The sequence below is a fragment of the Ammospiza caudacuta genome, chromosome 6 (genome assembly GCF_027887145.1).
Source record: "Ammospiza caudacuta isolate bAmmCau1 chromosome 6, bAmmCau1.pri, whole genome shotgun sequence".
Classification (NCBI taxonomy): Eukaryota; Metazoa; Chordata; class Aves; order Passeriformes; family Passerellidae; genus Ammospiza; species Ammospiza caudacuta.
The window spans coordinates 61,834,188-61,851,183 of record NC_080598.1 but is presented as its reverse complement, the minus strand read 5'-3'; the positions used below and the strand labels follow the sequence as shown (position 1 = coordinate 61,851,183).

General features: G+C 44.6%; 1 protein-coding gene across 1 annotated transcript; it reads right to left on the bottom strand.

The window, feature by feature from the left end:
• Positions 1-4,178: 4,178 nt before the first annotated feature.
• Positions 4,179-14,593, bottom strand: CCDC198 (coiled-coil domain containing 198). The gene is made up of 6 exons (XM_058807761.1): positions 14,365-14,593; positions 10,291-10,367; positions 7,549-7,635; positions 6,431-6,529; positions 5,446-5,611; positions 4,179-4,781 (listed from the first exon to the last, which is right to left on the bottom strand). Exons 1-6 carry the CDS (start codon positions 14,546-14,548, stop codon positions 4,573-4,575), a joined length of 822 nt encoding a protein of 273 aa, XP_058663744.1. The 5' UTR covers positions 14,549-14,593; the 3' UTR covers positions 4,179-4,572.
• Between the last annotated feature and the right edge of the window lie 2,403 nt (positions 14,594-16,996).

Here is a 16,996-nt window from a genome sequence, read left to right as displayed (position 1 = left end):
AACCAGTTCAGCTAAACCTGAGCTGGAAGAACTTGGCTTGCTCTGGCCATGTTTGACAAAAACATCCTATAACCATTTCCCTGGGGAGACCCAATGCCCTTTGGGGCAGGAATCTGTCCTACATCTCCTGTAGGGGCTGTAGCACTTGCTGCTGTCCATCCCCACATCATTGACTGTGTAAAATCTCCATTCTTTGCTCTTTTGGTGAAAATTGATAATCTGAATTCTCTGAAGGTGCTGAATCTGGGCTGAGACTCCTCTAACCTGCAGGAAGGATCCAGCCTTGCCCTAAAGACTTGGGTAGTGTGGGATAGCCACAAAAACACATTTTTAGCCTGATGAGGGGCTCTGCTGGGCCCAGACTCTGGTTTTTGTGTGTATGTCACCGGGGTTGGAGCTGTGTGTGTCAGATGTGGTGAGGGACAGGCTGTGTCCTCCCCAGAGCTGCCTGGACTGGCTCAGCCTTCCGAGGATTCCAGCATTTGGAACTGGGAGCTGAATTCCTCTCCCTGAAGGCTCCATGGCTGAGTTTCAGAACACACATTGTGGGAGCTTGGTTGGGTTGTTTTTTTCCCCCCCATCTTCTGCAGTTTGTAGAAAAGTCTGTGTTTTACCTTTAGTCACAAAGGAAATGTTTTCATTTCTGGTGTCTGGAAGGATGTTGGAAAACATGAGCAGAGGATGAGATGCCACCTGCCTCTCTACAGGTTATGATGAATTAATACAATGAAGAACAGCACAGACAGACAGTTTTGAGCACCAGAAGTGTTTCAGAGACTCACAGAATGGTTTGGGTTGGAAGGGACCCTAAAGTTCCAATCCCTGCCATGGCCAGGGACACCTTTCACTATCCCAGGCTGCTCCAAGCCCCATGCAGCCTGGCCTTGAACCCTTCCAGGGATCCAGGGATTCTCTGTGCACCCTTTTTCTTCCCAAATCCCATCTCCCCCTGCCCTCTGCCATTGGGAAGCCATCCCCCCTGCAATGGGAGCAGCTTTGCTGATTTTACCCCTTCTGCAAGGGCAGGTTTTGCACGCTGCAGGTTGATCAATGAATGCTCGGAGAGTCTCTCTGCACAGGCTCTGATGTGGATGGAGTGGTCCACAGACACTTCTCCGTGGGCAGCACTCTTCCCCAAGGCTGGCAGCACCATTATTGGAGAACTAATCAGCTCTATCTGAGATAAATTGCATTTCCACCAATTATAGCTTAATTGTTGACAGATGGGAACACAGAAGGACGATGTGTCACATCATTAAGAGAACAGGTGTATAGACAAGTGCCAGATTAATTGTTCCAGCCCATTAAATCATTGACCTTTTCAGCACACCCTCAGCACTGAGCTCGAAGCTCTCAGGGTATTTCCAGCTCACACAGACTGACTGTGTTCATCAGCAAAGTTCTTGGGGCATTTTAAAACACACAGACTCCAGACATGGACTCATTAGCCATGAGCAGCTCTCCTTCTCATTAAAATGATTCCTCCTCTTCTTCCTTCCCCGTGCTGGGGTTTGTTTTTGTGTTTTTCTGGTGAGATCCCACATGGTGTGTGGGCTTTCTCCAAAGTGCAGTTTTCCCCAGGGAGCAGGCAGACATTCTGTAATGGGCCATACATTCAGGGATGTCAAAAGCAGGTGAAATCAGGACACAGCAGCTCAGTCCTGGGCAGCCTGGCTGTGGAGGCTCCAGCTTGATTTAGGGCTTTGTGATTTCCAGCTCCTGCTCTGCCTGGGATTTTCAATAAAGATAAATTCTGGTGAAAGTGAGTCAGCCATGGGTGTCTCACTCCCTTAAATAAGTGTAAAAATGTGTCTCCTGCTCTTTTCCTGGCTGTGGAAATCAGGAACCTGAGGGTGCAGTGCAGACACACCACAACAGCTTTGTGGGAGGGAGCAGAGTTGGGGACAGGGATGCAGGACCAGCCTCACCTGTCCTGGGTAACCCAGAACTGACTCAGATCTTGCTCTTCTGGCTTGAAAAATGGGAGGATCAGGTCTCCACCTGAAAGTGCTGTGATGATAATGATGTTTGTTGCACCTGGAGCCCCTGGCCTGCAGCAAGGAGCTGATCTGAGGATGCTTTGCCCCCTGGTTGTTCCAGAAAGAGCAGGTGGGAAGGGAGGGGGACAAGCAGGAGGCACCAGGAAGGGTTAATGCCTTTGGTCAGCAGCTACAAACAGAGGCAAAGCTGGTGCTGGCAGTCAGAGCTGGTGGGGAAATCTCTCCCTCTCTTGTGTTTCATCAGTCCCCTATGTGAAAAACGCCAATCACTTGTTTTTAGAATTTTAAAAGTGTAATAGTAATAAAATGGTTATTAAAAAAATAGTAATACAATTAGAGTAATAATAATTTGGACAAATTGAATTAGGACAATATGAGACAATAACAACAAAGAGTTACAGACAGTCTGGGTAACTTTTCTGGGCAAAATAAGCCCAAAAAAGGACACACGTTAACAGAGGATTAACCCTTAAAAGCAACAGCCTGCTGCATATTCATACACCTCATCCATGATGCATAAATTCCATTCAAACACAGGATTCTGTCTGGGCAGTGTCAGCTTCTTCCTCTGAATCCTGACAGTACCTTTGAGGCAGGAAGAAGTTCATTTCTTCTGATAATGGAGCAATAAATTCTCTTTCTCTGAAAGATTCAGGTGTCCTGTGGCTGCTGTCTCGCTGTGAGTCCTTTCTTTAAGAAAAATATCTTACATAGCATAGTTTCTATTTTAACATTTTTTATAACCTAAAACTATATTTAACACACTACTTAAGAGAATTAATACAGCATTACTTTCTAACACAACACATATAATATTCATTTTCATATTTGCAAAAAGCCAATAATAAAATACACATATTTCACACCTACTTACCCAGTTTGCCACGTTAAAGTAACTGTGATATTTAACTGAAATCTCCTTTTATATAAATCATGTAATAAAAAAATTCACCATAAACTTGGTGATCTTTATGGACCTCCAGGGACAACCAGATAGAATACAGGAGAATTGGGTGAAGTTCCCTCTCAGGTAACAAATTATTTCGTAAGGAAAATGAGATCATTTAATAAAAAAATTCAATTTACGTGAGATGGAAACTGTGAGAGTGTTTTTGATAGATCAGACACCTTCATATAATCATATTTTTGAAATGTGAGATTGGAACAGGGCAGCTTGTTAAAATCCCTGGGAGGTGCTGCAGCTTGATCAGCATCCCTGGGAGAATGTCTGCAGGAGAAGATGGAGATTTCTCCATTTCCATCAGTCACTCCCCAGCACTGAACCCTGAACAGGGAAAAAATGAACCAAAGCCAGATTTTTCAGATTTTATATAAATCTGGTGGCTAGCTCTGAAGCGAGTACATGTATTTCTGTGTGCAGGACCGGGAGAGACGAAATAATAAAAAACCAAAACCAACAAACAAACAAACAAAAAAAACCCACAAACTGAAAAAAAAATCAAACCAAAATCCACTAAAGTGAAAGAGGAATTTTAGAAATGTGAAAAAATGGAATTTAAAGACTTTCTAAATGAATCATTTTACCTTGCATTTTGAACTGGGGTTTGTGGTTTTGAAAAGGTTAACCCTAATTTAAACGGGAGGATTGAGTAACTCAGAGGCAAGAGAAACATTTAATTTCAGTTGAAATTTGATATTTGGAGTTAACCAGAACTTTCCCCAGCCCCCTCCTCCTCTCTCTGCCCCCATTTCACTGTTGTTCCATCCAAGGCTTTATTCCCCATTAATTTTGATTCAGCCGCACAACCCAGGGGGTTTTTGCTCACCCCACATCAGTGAGCTCCTCATTCCCAGATGTCCTTTCCACTGGCCCACACTCACAGAAATTCCACTCCCAACACTTACAGAGCTGGAATTAGAGGATATTTAAGGTCCCTTCCAACACAAACCATTCTGATTCTATAATAAAATGCTTTCAGAAGCCACAATTACACCCCTGGTTTAGAAATCAGGGGACAATGGTATAGAACAAGGATGGCATCTGGGACAGGTACAGAACTGCAATGTCCTCTTTAGCTCAAAATTGTAGTTTTTATCTAGAAATATCTGCCTTTCCCTGTCTTCCCCTCACTCCTCCAGTGTGACGGTGTTCACAGGGGTCTGAGGATGAGGGAAGAGACGAGAATCTGACTCCATGTTTCAGAAGGCTTGATTTATTATTTTATGATATATATTACATTAAAACTATACTAAAAGAATAGAAGAAAAGGATTTCCTCAGAAGGCTGGCTAAGAATAGAAAAAGAAGGAATAAGAACAAAGGTTTGTGGCTCAGACAGAGTCCGAGCCAGCTGACTGTGATTGGCCATTAATTAGAAACAACCACATGAGACCAATCCCAGATGCACCTGTTGCATTCCACAGCAGCAAATAAGCATTGTTTACATTTTGTTCCTGAGGCCTTCCAGCTTCTCAGGAAGAAAAATCCTAAGGAAAGGATTTTTCATAAAATGTGTCTGTGACACTCCACACTCACTGTCTCCAGCCCCATCCCCTCCATCTGGGGGGTTCCAGCCCTCCAGAGCTGGGGCTCATTTCTTTGGCACAGGCCACTAGAAATCCCTGTCAAAGAAGTCATCAAAGAGGGAAATTCTCTCTGTCTTGGTCCTCACGAGCGTGGGTTTGTGGTGAATCCTCTCTTCCCACTCCTCTGAGTCTGTGCTGGAGGAGTCCCAGAATAGATCCCTGGTCCGTGGCTCCCTGCAGAACCACAGGTCAACCTTCCCCCTCCTGCCTGCAGAGGGTTCAGCCCTGCAGAGTCCTGGGGGAGAGAAAAAAAAATAAAATATCATAAAATATCAAAAATAAAATATCAGCTGCAGAGCTTCTCAGTCAGCTGGACCTGAGCTGGGAATGGCTGTGGACAGCAGGTAAGGAAAATCCTGACACCAGACCCCATGTCTGGGGCCGGTGTAACACAACTCAGGATTATTTGGTGAAATTACAGTCTGGCAGTATGGCTTTATCCCCAAGGGGAACAGAGCTGAGGTGGAGAACCACAAGGGAATAGGAAGCCAGGTTTGTTCCCCTTCCTCCTGGTGGAAGTTCACCTTCAGGTGAGTTTTTCACTGATTAAAGCACTTCCAGCCTGGGTGAAACACTCTCAGCCTGTGCCAGAGGTTTTCACATGCAGGCAAAGCAGGACAGGGCTCATCCCTTGGACAGATCAGGATGAAGAGGAGGCTGAGATCCACTTCTGCAGGGACAGAGGGGAAAAAACCCTAAACCCAAAAAGTGATCAGCCTCAGTGAGTGCATTCCAATTTCCAATGCTTCGTCCTGCAAACTCAGCCTTTCCCCCCTGAACCTGCTTCTCATCCCTGCAGGAGATGGAGCAGTGGATGAATCTTCCACAGGGAAACTCCTCTGATGACATTTAGGTGGGCTGGCGAGTTTTACATCAGCTTGGAAAATTATTCCACTTACCAGGGTCGTCTTCAGGAAAGCGCTGATTGTGCCCAGCAGGGATGGGGTCCGGGCTGCCGGTGCTGTCACCTCTCTGGGGAGTGCCAAGGACATCCCTGGGGCTCAATTCCTTGATGTTTTGCTTATTGATTTTCGCCTCCCTGTGGAGATTCCTCTTCAGCTCCGCCTGGGTTTGCAAATGAGTTGTCAACACAAGCAGCAGAGGCGCGAATGTGTTTTAATGTGTTTTAATGTGCTTCAATGTGCTTTAATAGCTCGACGCGGCACAGCGTTAGGGGCTTGGCCCTGGAATTAATAATTGCACAGTCGAGTAGTTTAACCTAAGCAAATGGAATCTGCCAGAGTGGGTACATGACAGAACATGACTGGGACAGGGATTTTTTGGTTTCTCTGTGAGTCACGGCCAAATGAAGGCATAGCGTTGGAAAAATCACAGGTAATTGCTGATCACAGGGGCCTGGGGATGCTCCCCACCAATCCTCTGCCTAAAAATCAGGTAAAGCTTCATTTCCTCTTCCCAGCAACAGGTCTGAAGCCTCCTGGTCCGTGGGAGAGAGACCCCCATCCCCTCCCCTGACAGTGTTCACAGGGGTCTTATGTTGAAGGAAGAGACGAGGATCTGACTCCATGTTTCAGAAATTACATGATTTATTATTTTATGATATATATTACATTAAAACTTTACTAAAAGAATAGAAGAAAAGGTTTCATCAGAAGGCTGGCTAAGAACAGAAAGAAAAGAATGATAACAAAGGTTTGTGGCTCGGATCTCTGTCTGAGCCAGCTGACCGTGACTGGTCATTAATTCCAAACATCCAACATGAGACCAATCACAGATGCACCTGTTGCATTCCACAGCAGCAGATAACCATTGTTTACATTTTGTTCCTGAGGCCTCTCACCTTCTCAGGAGGAAAAAATCCTAAGGAAAGGATTTTTAATGAAAAGATGTCTGTGACACTCCCCAAATCCACCCTGGCATTACCTCTCGTCGCTTGCGGGTCAAGTCCAGCATCCGAAGCTTGTGCAAGTGCTGCCTCCTGCCAGGGAGGGGATTCAGGCCTTGCCCCTTCTTCTCCAGCACCTACGAGGTATTTAAAGATGCAAATAAATACACCTGCACTTTCTGAAAGAGAAAGGAAGAGCCAGCAGCTCACAAACCCCTCGGGCACTCCCAGATAAAGCCAGCCAGCATCTCCAGCTCGCAGGAATTCAGCACAGATTTCCACTGTGCTTGCAGTTCATCCCACAGCTCAGGGGCAGGAGGGGAAAAAAACTTCATTAAAATGATGAATTCGTGCTTCTGCCCCCCCAGGTGTTTCTGCCTGGAGTCGGTTCTCCAAGATAATCTCAGGATCCAAAGGGAAGAATGGCATTTGCATGTTTGGGGCTACAGGGGATGTTTGTGGCACACAGTGTTTGCAGCCTTTAAATCAGACTTATGGAATTGTTAAGGTTGGAAAAGATATCTAGGATCATGGAGTCCAGCTGTCCCCTCAGCACTGCCAAGGCCACCACTGACCCATGTCCCCAAGTGCCACATCCATGTGGCTTTGAAATCCCCCAGGGATGGTGACTCCACTACTGCCTTGGGCAGCCTGTTCTAATGTTTGACAGTGCTTTCAGTGAAGGAATTTTCCTTAAAATCCAATCTAAACCTCTCCTGGCACAAACTGAGGGCATTTCCTCTCATTCCTTGTTCCCCGGGAGGAGCCTGAGCCCCACCTGGCTCCAAATTCCTGACAGGGAGAGTGAGGAGGTCTCTCCCTTCTCCCCACCAACTGCAAGTGATGGGTGCTCAAATAACTCATTTAAAAACGTGCCTCTCGTACTTTCAGCCTCTAAAATATTAAATATCCTGGCTCAGCAGGTCCATCTCATCCAGGGAACTGTCATGCTGGAGATCAGGAAGCTTTCCCCTTATTTTGGATCCTCTCACCCACAGGGCAGCATTTCAGCTCGGTGTCCTGGGCTCAGCCAGGGCCAGGAGCACAGCCAGGGCTTAAACACCAACTTCTGCCCTTCAGGGTGCCCCAAGGGGGAGGGAAAGAGGAGCCTGCAGCCAGGAATGGCCTGGGGAAGGGCACAAACTCATGCACTTACCTTTGGCTTTGGGCTTGCAGCCACGGCTGGCCGACTCCAGGACTTCGCAGGAGCGATTGCTTGGGGAGGGATGGCAGGTTCAAGCCTCTGCAAGTCCAGGATTTATAATATTAACAGTGCTCATTCCACAGGATCATTAAACCGGATATGAAACTACCTTGACATTCCTCCAGCTCCAATTCTGGCCCAGCTGCCTGGGATACAGGAGGGAGTTTGGCATCTCAGGGAGATGAACATCATTTGGTCCTTCAGGAGTGGCAAAACTGGGGAAATCTTTGACATTTCAGCACAGGCAGCAAAGCCCCAGTTTGACAGTAATTCCATCCCTGCAGCTATTTCTCCTTGAGCCCCAAGAGCACCCAAAGCTCCATCCAAGACCAGAGTGAAGCCAAACCACAGCTCAGATTGCTTCATGGCAAAGCTGAGTGTGTATAATTTAATCATCTTAAAAATCCTATCAGGTCATCAAAGGGCAGATCCCAATTCGAGGAGACCTGGAGCACCATTCCTTCTGTCCAGCCTAAATAAGATCTCTTACTGGCCTAAATAAGACCTCTCTCTGCAGAGCTGTGCATGGGACAAAGTTCCTTTTCTGCTGGCTGGTGAAAACAAGCAGAGCCTTGCTCTAGGCTGCTCTGAGCATGGGTTTTTATCTCAAGGAACCTCCTTAAACCACGCCAGGCTCTGAGGTGGTGCTGGGTCATTCCATGGCTTGGTGTCCATGGAATCACCAGGCTGGAAAAGACCCCTCAGACCATCAAGCCCAACCATTGTCCCAGCACTGCCAGGTCCAGCACCAAACCTGTCCCCACAAGTGCCACATCCACAGGATTTTGGAACACTCCCAGGGGTGGTGATTCCACCTGGAGGTCCCTCCCAGGAGGGGAGCTCAGTACAGCTTAATAAAAATTAAAGGAGACATCCAAAGGACTTTGTAACACATGAATTATATTTTATTTGGGACACCATTAACTCCTTGATTATGAACAAGTGGCCAATAAATGGGGACATGTTGGAACCCTGGTCACGGAGAATTTTAGACTTTCTGTCCTGACAGGCACTGACCCCCAAAAGAACACTGCATTGACCTGAGGCCATAAGGAAGGCTTCCAAAATTAAATAACAAAACTAAGATAATGAGTATATAGTTTAAATAAAAGTGTATAATATTACATAGTAGAAAACTTAGAGTTTAAACCTTTAAAATATATTTTTAAAAATATTTTAAAATATATCTATATCTATTTTTAATTATTATTCATTTATATATTATATATATTTATATAAATATATAAATATGTATTAAAATAATATTTATACACTATTTAATAGTTCATATTAAACTTATTATTTTATTTATTATTAATAGATTATATTTACTATTCAATATTTCTATATTAAAATATATTATTAAAATATATATAATAAGATAAAAAAATTATAAAAAAACTAGTCCTTCTTCATAAGTTTAACTAATATTATACATTTAAATAAAAATGTCGACATTACAAATCACAAATAATTAGTTATTAGGTTAAAAATAAAAATAATTTAAGTGTAATTTCTTAGTTAAACAATTTATCCTTAAAAAACCTTATAAAAAAAGAGATACAACTCTATTTTTAAAATGTATTGAAATAAAATACTATAAAACTCACAATTTATAAAACTATAATAGAAATATAAACGAATAAACACCTCAATCCAAATAAAAAATGCCATCTCACACATTTAACCCCAATCCTAACAAAAAAAAAAAAGTTAAGACTCAACAGGGCCATGTCTGCACTGAATTGCTGCTGAATCCTGAGCTGTCATTTTGGATCTTTGTAAAAATCCAGGAGGAAAAATCAGTGTCATTTAAAGGGACAATTCCCCACTAATCCCCAGTGCCAAGTGTGGTATTTGCAGGGTCCCCAGGATGAGGTGAAGAGATGAGTCTGACTCCATGTTCTTAGAAAGCTTATATATTATATTATATTATATTATATTATATTATATTATATTATATTATATTATATTATATTATATTATATTATATTATATTATTATCATATCATATTATTGTAGAATACTATACCAAGCTATACTAAAGAAAGAGAAAGGATACAGACAGAAAGTTACCAAGAATGATAATGAAAACTCGTGACTGATGCCTCAGTCTGACACAGCTGGCTGTGATTGGTCATTAATTAAAAACAATTCACATGGAACCAATCAAACAATGACCAGTTGGTAAACAATCTCCAGACCACATTCCAAAGCAGCAAAACACAGGAGAAGCAATCAGATAATTATTGCTTTCTTTTTTCTCTGAGGCTCCTCAGCTTCCCACGAGAAGCAATCCTGGCGAAGGGATTTTTCAGAAAATACGACAATACACACCTCTTAGCATCAAAAAAACCCAAAAAGGCAAATATGAAGCTGGAAGGTGGCACTAGATGGCAGCATGTGCCACCACAAGCCGTGCTCCAGGCTGGCATCACCCCAGGAAGGCACCGAGGCCACCAGCACAGCACAGGGTGGATGGGGGCAGAAAACCTCCCACAGCCCCAGCCCATCACCCTGCCCTGCTGGGAAGGCCAAAAATTCCCCAAACTGGGTAAAACTCTGCATAAAACTCTGTCCCAGGCTGGAAAATTTTATGCCTTCTAAGGTAGCTGAGCTATCTTGGGTGTGAAATAGATCTCCAGGAGTTTATGAGACCTGGCTTGCGGAGACAAATATTTCAATTTGCCTTACCTGAGGCCTTCGAGGTGGGTGCTGCTTGATGATGCTGGTCCCATCCTGTCCCGGCAAGGTGTTCCAGGAGAGGGGCCCTTAAAGGTTGAAGAAATGGATGAAGTTACTTTTGGGTCATCAGGTGCACTCAGCCATATCTTTCTGCCCTGTTTTTTGGTTGGAGATCCCACTGAAGTCCCTGGCTGTGTATTCCAGTGACACACGGAATATTCTATTGGCTGCAGGAGTAAAGTGGGTGTGCTTGTGATTTCTAAATACCTCTACAGACACTCATGCTTTTAAATATCACCATCACCATCCTTGTGTCTCCTGTGCCTTTCCCAGCCCCTGGGATTTGGGTGGGCAAGGGATTCTGCTCATCCCATGCCCTGTAACCACCAGCTGTCGCAGACAACTTTTATAAAAAATCCTTTCCTTAGGATTTTTCCTCCTGAGAAGCTGGGAGGCCTCAGGAACAAAATGTAAACATTGATTATCTGCTGCTGTGGAATGCAACAGGTGCATCTGTGATTGGTCTCATGTGGTTGTTTCTCATTAATGGCCAATCACAGTCAGCTGGCTCAGAGAGAGTCCGAGACACAAACCTTTCTTATCATTCTTTCTTTTCTATTCTTAGCTAGCCTTCTGATGAAATCCTTTCTTCTATTCTTTTAGTATAGTTTAACTGTAATCTATATCATAAAATAATAAATCAAGCCTTCTGAAACATGGAGTCAGATTCTCATCTCTTCCCTCATCTGAAAACCGCTGTGAACACGGTCACAATCAGCTGGCCAGCAATCCCTGATCTCTGCTGCCTGCCCAGTTAAAGTCATGCCCAGGCAGAGTTTGGGTCTTTTCCTGCTGCTCAGCCCCTGATTGTTGTTATTTTTTGGTGGGACTGAGCAATAGCTCTGCTGATTTGCTGCCTGTGGCAGAGCTGGGCTGCAGCAGCAGGAATTAAAGGTCTGGGTGCCCTCCCAGAGCCTGAACTCAGCCCAAAAGAACGTGTCACACACCAGTGATCCCTGTTAGTTATTAGGGCAGAGCTTTCTCTGAGCCCTGGACAGGATCTGGGCTCGGGTCTGTTCTATGCTGGTGCTCTCAGCTGGACACCACTGCCCTTTTTGTTCTTTTCTTGCACAAATAAATACCTGCATGTGCAGGAAGTATTTCTTTCACACAACATTTTATCTGTTTATCCCACCTTTTCACCCCAACAGATGCATTCAAATGACATTTTACACATGGAGCTCATTGAGGTGTAGCTGAGCAGCTCCTGAGGAGGTGGCAAGTGAGGAGAGCTGGGGATAAAGTGCAGGAAGAGGATTAGCTGATGTCAAATTTAATCACATTTTTTGATGTCAAATTTAATCAAATTTTAGTCATATTTAACAAGAAAAGCAGTATTTTGGAGGTCAGTTTATGGGGGACTTCATTGAACCTCATGGAAAATCACCAGGCTGGGCTCTTGGGGAAGAGACAGAAGACAACCACAGAATCATGGAATGGTTTGGGTTGGAAGTTACTCTAAAGATCATTTTTTTTTCCCATTTTCCACTATCCCAGAGTCACTTTCCACTATCCCAGGTTGCTCCAAGCCCCATCCTTGGAACACTTGGGCACTTCCAGGGATCCAGGGGCAGCCACAGCTTCTCTGGGCACCCTGTGCCATTGGCCCACCACCCTCAGAGGGAGGAATTTCCTCCTCCTGTGAGGTGCTGGGATTTGGGAGATGGTGCCTCCTCCACCAGGTAAATGTTTTGCAGAGCTCTGGCAATGTTTAACCACGGAGTGAAGCTCTGGCTGCTCCACACATGCAGGAATGGGAGCCTGAGGGGAAAATTTCCAGCACAGGAGGCTCCTCTGGAGACAAACCTGCAGGGAGCACATGGTGGAATAGCAACTTGTTAGAGAAAAAGGGAATTTTTGCCTCTGTCTGCAGGCAGTGGGTGCCCAGGGAATTTCTGAGGGGAAAGGAAAGGGAAGGAGGTGGCCCATGGAGATGGGAGCAAGGACACAGCACTGGGAGGTGGCTGTGCCTTAGGAGAAGCTTGTCCAGGTGAAGGGCAGGGCTTTGAGGAAGTTGTTTCTCCCTTATGAGGTTTGATGGTTTGTGTTTGGGGTTGTTTCGAATTTTTCCCTCCCATGCCATCCACGCATGGGGCCTGCAGGACATTTGTCCTTGTGCTCTGCAGATACAGAGCTGGGGGCTGGCTGTCCCCAAATCACCAAACCCCAGCTCAAGGCATCCTTGTGGCTCCTGTTCTCCTGGTTTTCACCCCTGCACTTCAGCAGCAGCAGATCCTCCCCTCTGGGGGAATCTGGGTTTAAAATAAGCCAAGCTGAACCCTCATAAACCAAATAAAACCAGTTCTCTGGGAGGCTTTGCTTATTTAGACAGCAGCTCGAGTTAATACTTCACTCAAGTCCTCCTGAGCATACTCATCTTGTTTCTGAAAATGGATAGCAATGGAAGATTGCATTTATTAATTTTTTAATAAAATACACTTTTTTAAAACAAACATTTGTTAAATGCCCAGTGATAATTTCCCAGAACAGGAACATTTGGCTGTTCTTGCTCTCGTGGAGCACATAAAACCTGCTTTTCTACAGCAAGACCTGATTTGTATTCTCCCCCAAACCTCAGTTCTGGGAATGTCACTGCTATCACTCCAGAGGTTTATTTGCTCTCACTGCTTCCTGATGCCATCTGATGAACAATCCAGGAGGAGATACCCATCCTCTGGTGAAGCAGCAATGCTTAACCCTGCTTGGTGTGGGTCAGAAATTGATTTTTGGGAGTGGAGGAGCAGGGAGGGGGTGCTGGGGGGTGCAGATCCTCCTCCCTCTGCCTTGCCCTTCCTCACACACCCTGGTTTTCATGGATGTTTCTCCCCACACTGCCCTGAGAGCTGTGGGAAGCATTTGTCAGCATCCAGCTCCTTGTGGAGAGCTGCACCTCCTCTTCCAGAGGATGCAGAGCTCTGGGAAGGATTTGGGAGTGGATGGAGTTTGGAGGCTGCTTGTAGGGAAGCACAGCCAGGCTCTCTGCCTTCCTCTGCTCCTGAAAATTCATCATTGATTCCAGTGCTGAGCTTCACCTGGCCAGGATCTGACTGTGATCAGGGCAGAGCTGTGCCTGGCAGGGGCAGGTGGGCAGGGCAGGGCTGGGATGGGGTCACAGGGGGTGCCAGGGGGATGCTGAGCTGCTCCCAAGGGTGCCTGATGAGAGCAAGGAGCTGGGCTCTGCTGAGTGAGACACATTCCAAAACAGTGGAAGGGGAAAAATAAGTTTTCCCAAAGCTGAAACATCCAGCTGTGAAAAATGTGTATTTTATGATTGGCTTTTCACAAATATTAAAATGAATATTACATGTGTTGTGTTAGAATGCTATGTTGTGTTAATATTCTTAAGTAGTGTGTTAAATATAGTTTTAGGTTATAACATGAGGTTAAAACTATACTATATAGAAACTATACTATGTAGGATACTTTTTTCTAAAGAAAGGACTCGCACTGAGATAGCAGCCACAGGACACCTAAATCTTTCAGAGGAAGAGAATTTATTGCTCCATTATCAGAAAAAATGAACTTCTTCCTGCCTCACTCAGTCCAGAAGATGCCGTCAGGATTACGAGGAAGAAGCTGACACTGCCCAGACAGAATCCTGTGTTTGAATGGAATTTATGCATCATGGATGAGATGTATGAATATACAACAGGCTATTCCTTTTAAGGGTTAATCCTCTGTTAACATGGGTCTTTTTTCGGGCTTATTTTGCCCAGAAAAGGTACCCAGACTCTCCATAACTCTTTGTTTCTATTTTCTCAAATTGTCCTAATTCAAATTGTCCAAATGATTACTCTAATTATATTACTATTCTTACAACCATTTTATTATTATTAAACTTTTAACATTTTAAAATGTTAAAAGCGATTGGTGTTTTTCATGCTGGAAATGGCACAAATGGCACAAATGGCACAAAGCAGCTGAGGCAGCACAGCCCCCCCTGCACCCACCCCCAGTGCAGCCAGCACAGCCCCAGCCTCGGTGACCCCAGGTGACAACAACGTCCCAGCAGTGCCCCCTCACCTGCCGCGGCTCTCCCGTACCAGGTCTCCCTCAGAGGAGGCAGTTCCAGCTGGAATATTGGTTTTCCCCAGGCTGGGGCCTGGCCTGGCTCTGTGGGCAGCCCCTGCAGGGCACCCAGAGCGGGCACATCCCCCTGGGTGGGCACTGGGGCCACCCTGGTCACCCTGGAGGAGCTCAGGCCCATCCTGCAGAGCCAGGGCTCTGAGGGGAGCAGGAAAAGCCCTCAGGAACCATCCTCCCTCCTGAGCATGGAGAGGGATCTCTGTCAGCCAGCCAGGGCCCTGCCAGCTCCCACACATGTCCTTCCCACCTTGGTTAAACATTGACCCTTCCCAGCCATTCCTCTGCAGGGAGGACAGAGGGGGAAGCAGCTCAGGAGCCAGTGCCCAGCCCTGGAGAAACTTTGGGTTTTACCTACCAGTGATTTTCAGCCAGGGTCACCACCTCAACTTTGGTTTTTACCTACAAGAGATTTTCAACCAGGACCACCACCTCAGCTGGCCTGCAGGTATTTCTCCAAGCAGCTCTTGTGCTAAATCTTCAGGTTTTGGAAGGAAATTCAATCCCTGGAGCTCCAGGAGGGTTAAAATATCTCCCATCTAGCATGGGAGAAGCACCCTGGGAATAAAGCCTGGCCTGGGAATATAGCCTGGCCTGGGAATAAAGCCTGGCCTAGGAGTAAAGCCTGGCCTCGGTGTAAAGCTTGGCCCAGGAGTTTCCCCCTCCTTTGCTGCTGCCGCCTGAGGACACTGCTGGAAAAAAATGCAGCTTTAGGGCAAAGCTAACTGAGAATATTGGCATAAATGAGTCATTTTTGATAGTTCATAAAAGGATAGGATTGTAAAAGGGTTTGGGTTGGAAAGGATCTTAAAGATCTTCTGGTTCCACCCCCCTGCCATGGGCAGGGACACTTTCCACTAGACCAGGTTGCACCCAGGAGAAAATATTCATCCCTGGAAAATCCCAACCAGTTCATGTGTTCAGCCACAAAGCACCAACATCTCTCATGACTTTGCTTTTCCCAGGTCACATGGGCTATGAGGGAGCAGAGCAGCCTGGCCTGTATTATATTTTTTTCCCTTCTTCTTTTCAAGGCCCTGATTCCCCCCAGAGTTTTTCAATGCTCACTGTCTATTTTTCCTTTTTATTTTAATTACCTTCCTCCCCAGCTGAGAACAGGTTATTCCTATTAAGCAGCTTGGAAAATCATGAATTAAATGCAGGGATGGATGTGTGGGAGCAGTGGAAACCCACATGGATGATCAAGCCCATGGTGCTTTATCTGGTGTTTTACCCATGTGCTTTATCTGTTTTACCCAGCTGCTGCCAAAATCCTGCCAGGCTCCCCACGCTCCCCAGTCCCCTTTACTGCCCATGTTCTTTTCTCAGAGAGTTTTACTCTGAAAAGCAAAGAGCCCAAGAGCAGCAGCTGAAGGTTTGGGGTGAGGGGAGCTGCAGGAGGATGCCCTTGCTGCAGGTCACTGGGGCCAGCTGAGATCCTGGGCAGGGATGCTCATCCTGCTCTTGTACTTGAGGTTATTTAATGCAAAATGTTATTTTATTTTGTCTGTCTGTGAAGTTCAGTGAAATTCCTGAGTACTGTGCTGTAGAACCATGGGGCTGGAGGAGCTTTGGTCCCATACAGTGCCCTTAGGTACAGTCCCTGCCAGGAGAGCTGGAAGAATTTTATCCCTTTTTCCCATTTCATTTACTGCTTTATAGTCTCTCCCAAACTCAGCTGGAACTTGTAAGTGATGATGATTGCACCAGAATTGGATTTTTCAGCAAATTTATTGCAGTCAAAATGAAATCATTGGCTGCCAAGTGCTCGGATGCCCTTGCTTTTAGGAAGATACTGGGAAAAACTCAAGGGCAGGGCAGTGCCACGACTCAGGGCACAGTTTGTTACTCACCTTCACACAGGGCAAAGCTGAACCAAGGGAAACTGTGGCATTCACATTCTCTGAAAAAATTTTTTCTCCTGGGAAGCTGAGAAGCCTCAGAGAAAAAGAAAAACAATAATTATCTCATTTGCTTCTCCTGTGTTGTGCTCACACGTGGAATGTGTTTGGAGATTGTTCAGCCACAGGTGATTGTTCCATTGGGTTCTGCTGGGAGTTGTTTTGACTCAATGGCCAATCAGGGCCAAGCTGTGTTGGGACTCTGAAGAAAGTCACAAATTTTCATTATTATCTTTTCAGCGTTTTAGTAAGTATCCTTTTTCTGTATTCTTTAGTATAGTATAGTATTCTTTAATATAATATTATAAAAATAATTATAAAAATTAGTATATATTATAATTGATATTAATATTAATTATAAAATATTAATACATATCTCGTGATTAATATTAATATAGAAAATTAATGTTAGCTTTATATTAATATATTTTGTAATTATATTAATATGTACTATATATTATATTAATATATTAATATATTAATATAATATATTGATTGATATATTAATTAATATATTATATATTGTATATACTTTAATATTAGTATATTTTATATACTTTTATATATATTATAAAATAATAAATTAGCATTCTGAGAACATGGAGCCAGATTCATCATTCCTTCCAATGCAAATACAATGGGGAACCACTCAAACACCCAACTGCAGCAGG

What these genes read in the sequence shown, in the direction of transcription:
- CCDC198 (XM_058807761.1), bottom strand. Translation starts at nt 14,548, where the DNA reads ATGGGCCTGAGCTCCTCCAGGGTGACCAGGGTGGCCCCAGTGCCCACC. An exon ending in TGACCCGCAAGCGACGAGAG is followed by an intron (nt 5,612 to 6,430) that starts GTAATGCCAGGG and finishes TTGCAAACCCAG; the next exon opens with GCGGAGCTGAAGAGGAATCT. An exon ending in CTTTCCTGAAGACGACCCTG is followed by an intron (nt 4,782 to 5,445) that starts GTAAGTGGAATA and finishes TCTCTCCCCCAG; the next exon opens with GACTCTGCAGGGCTGAACCC.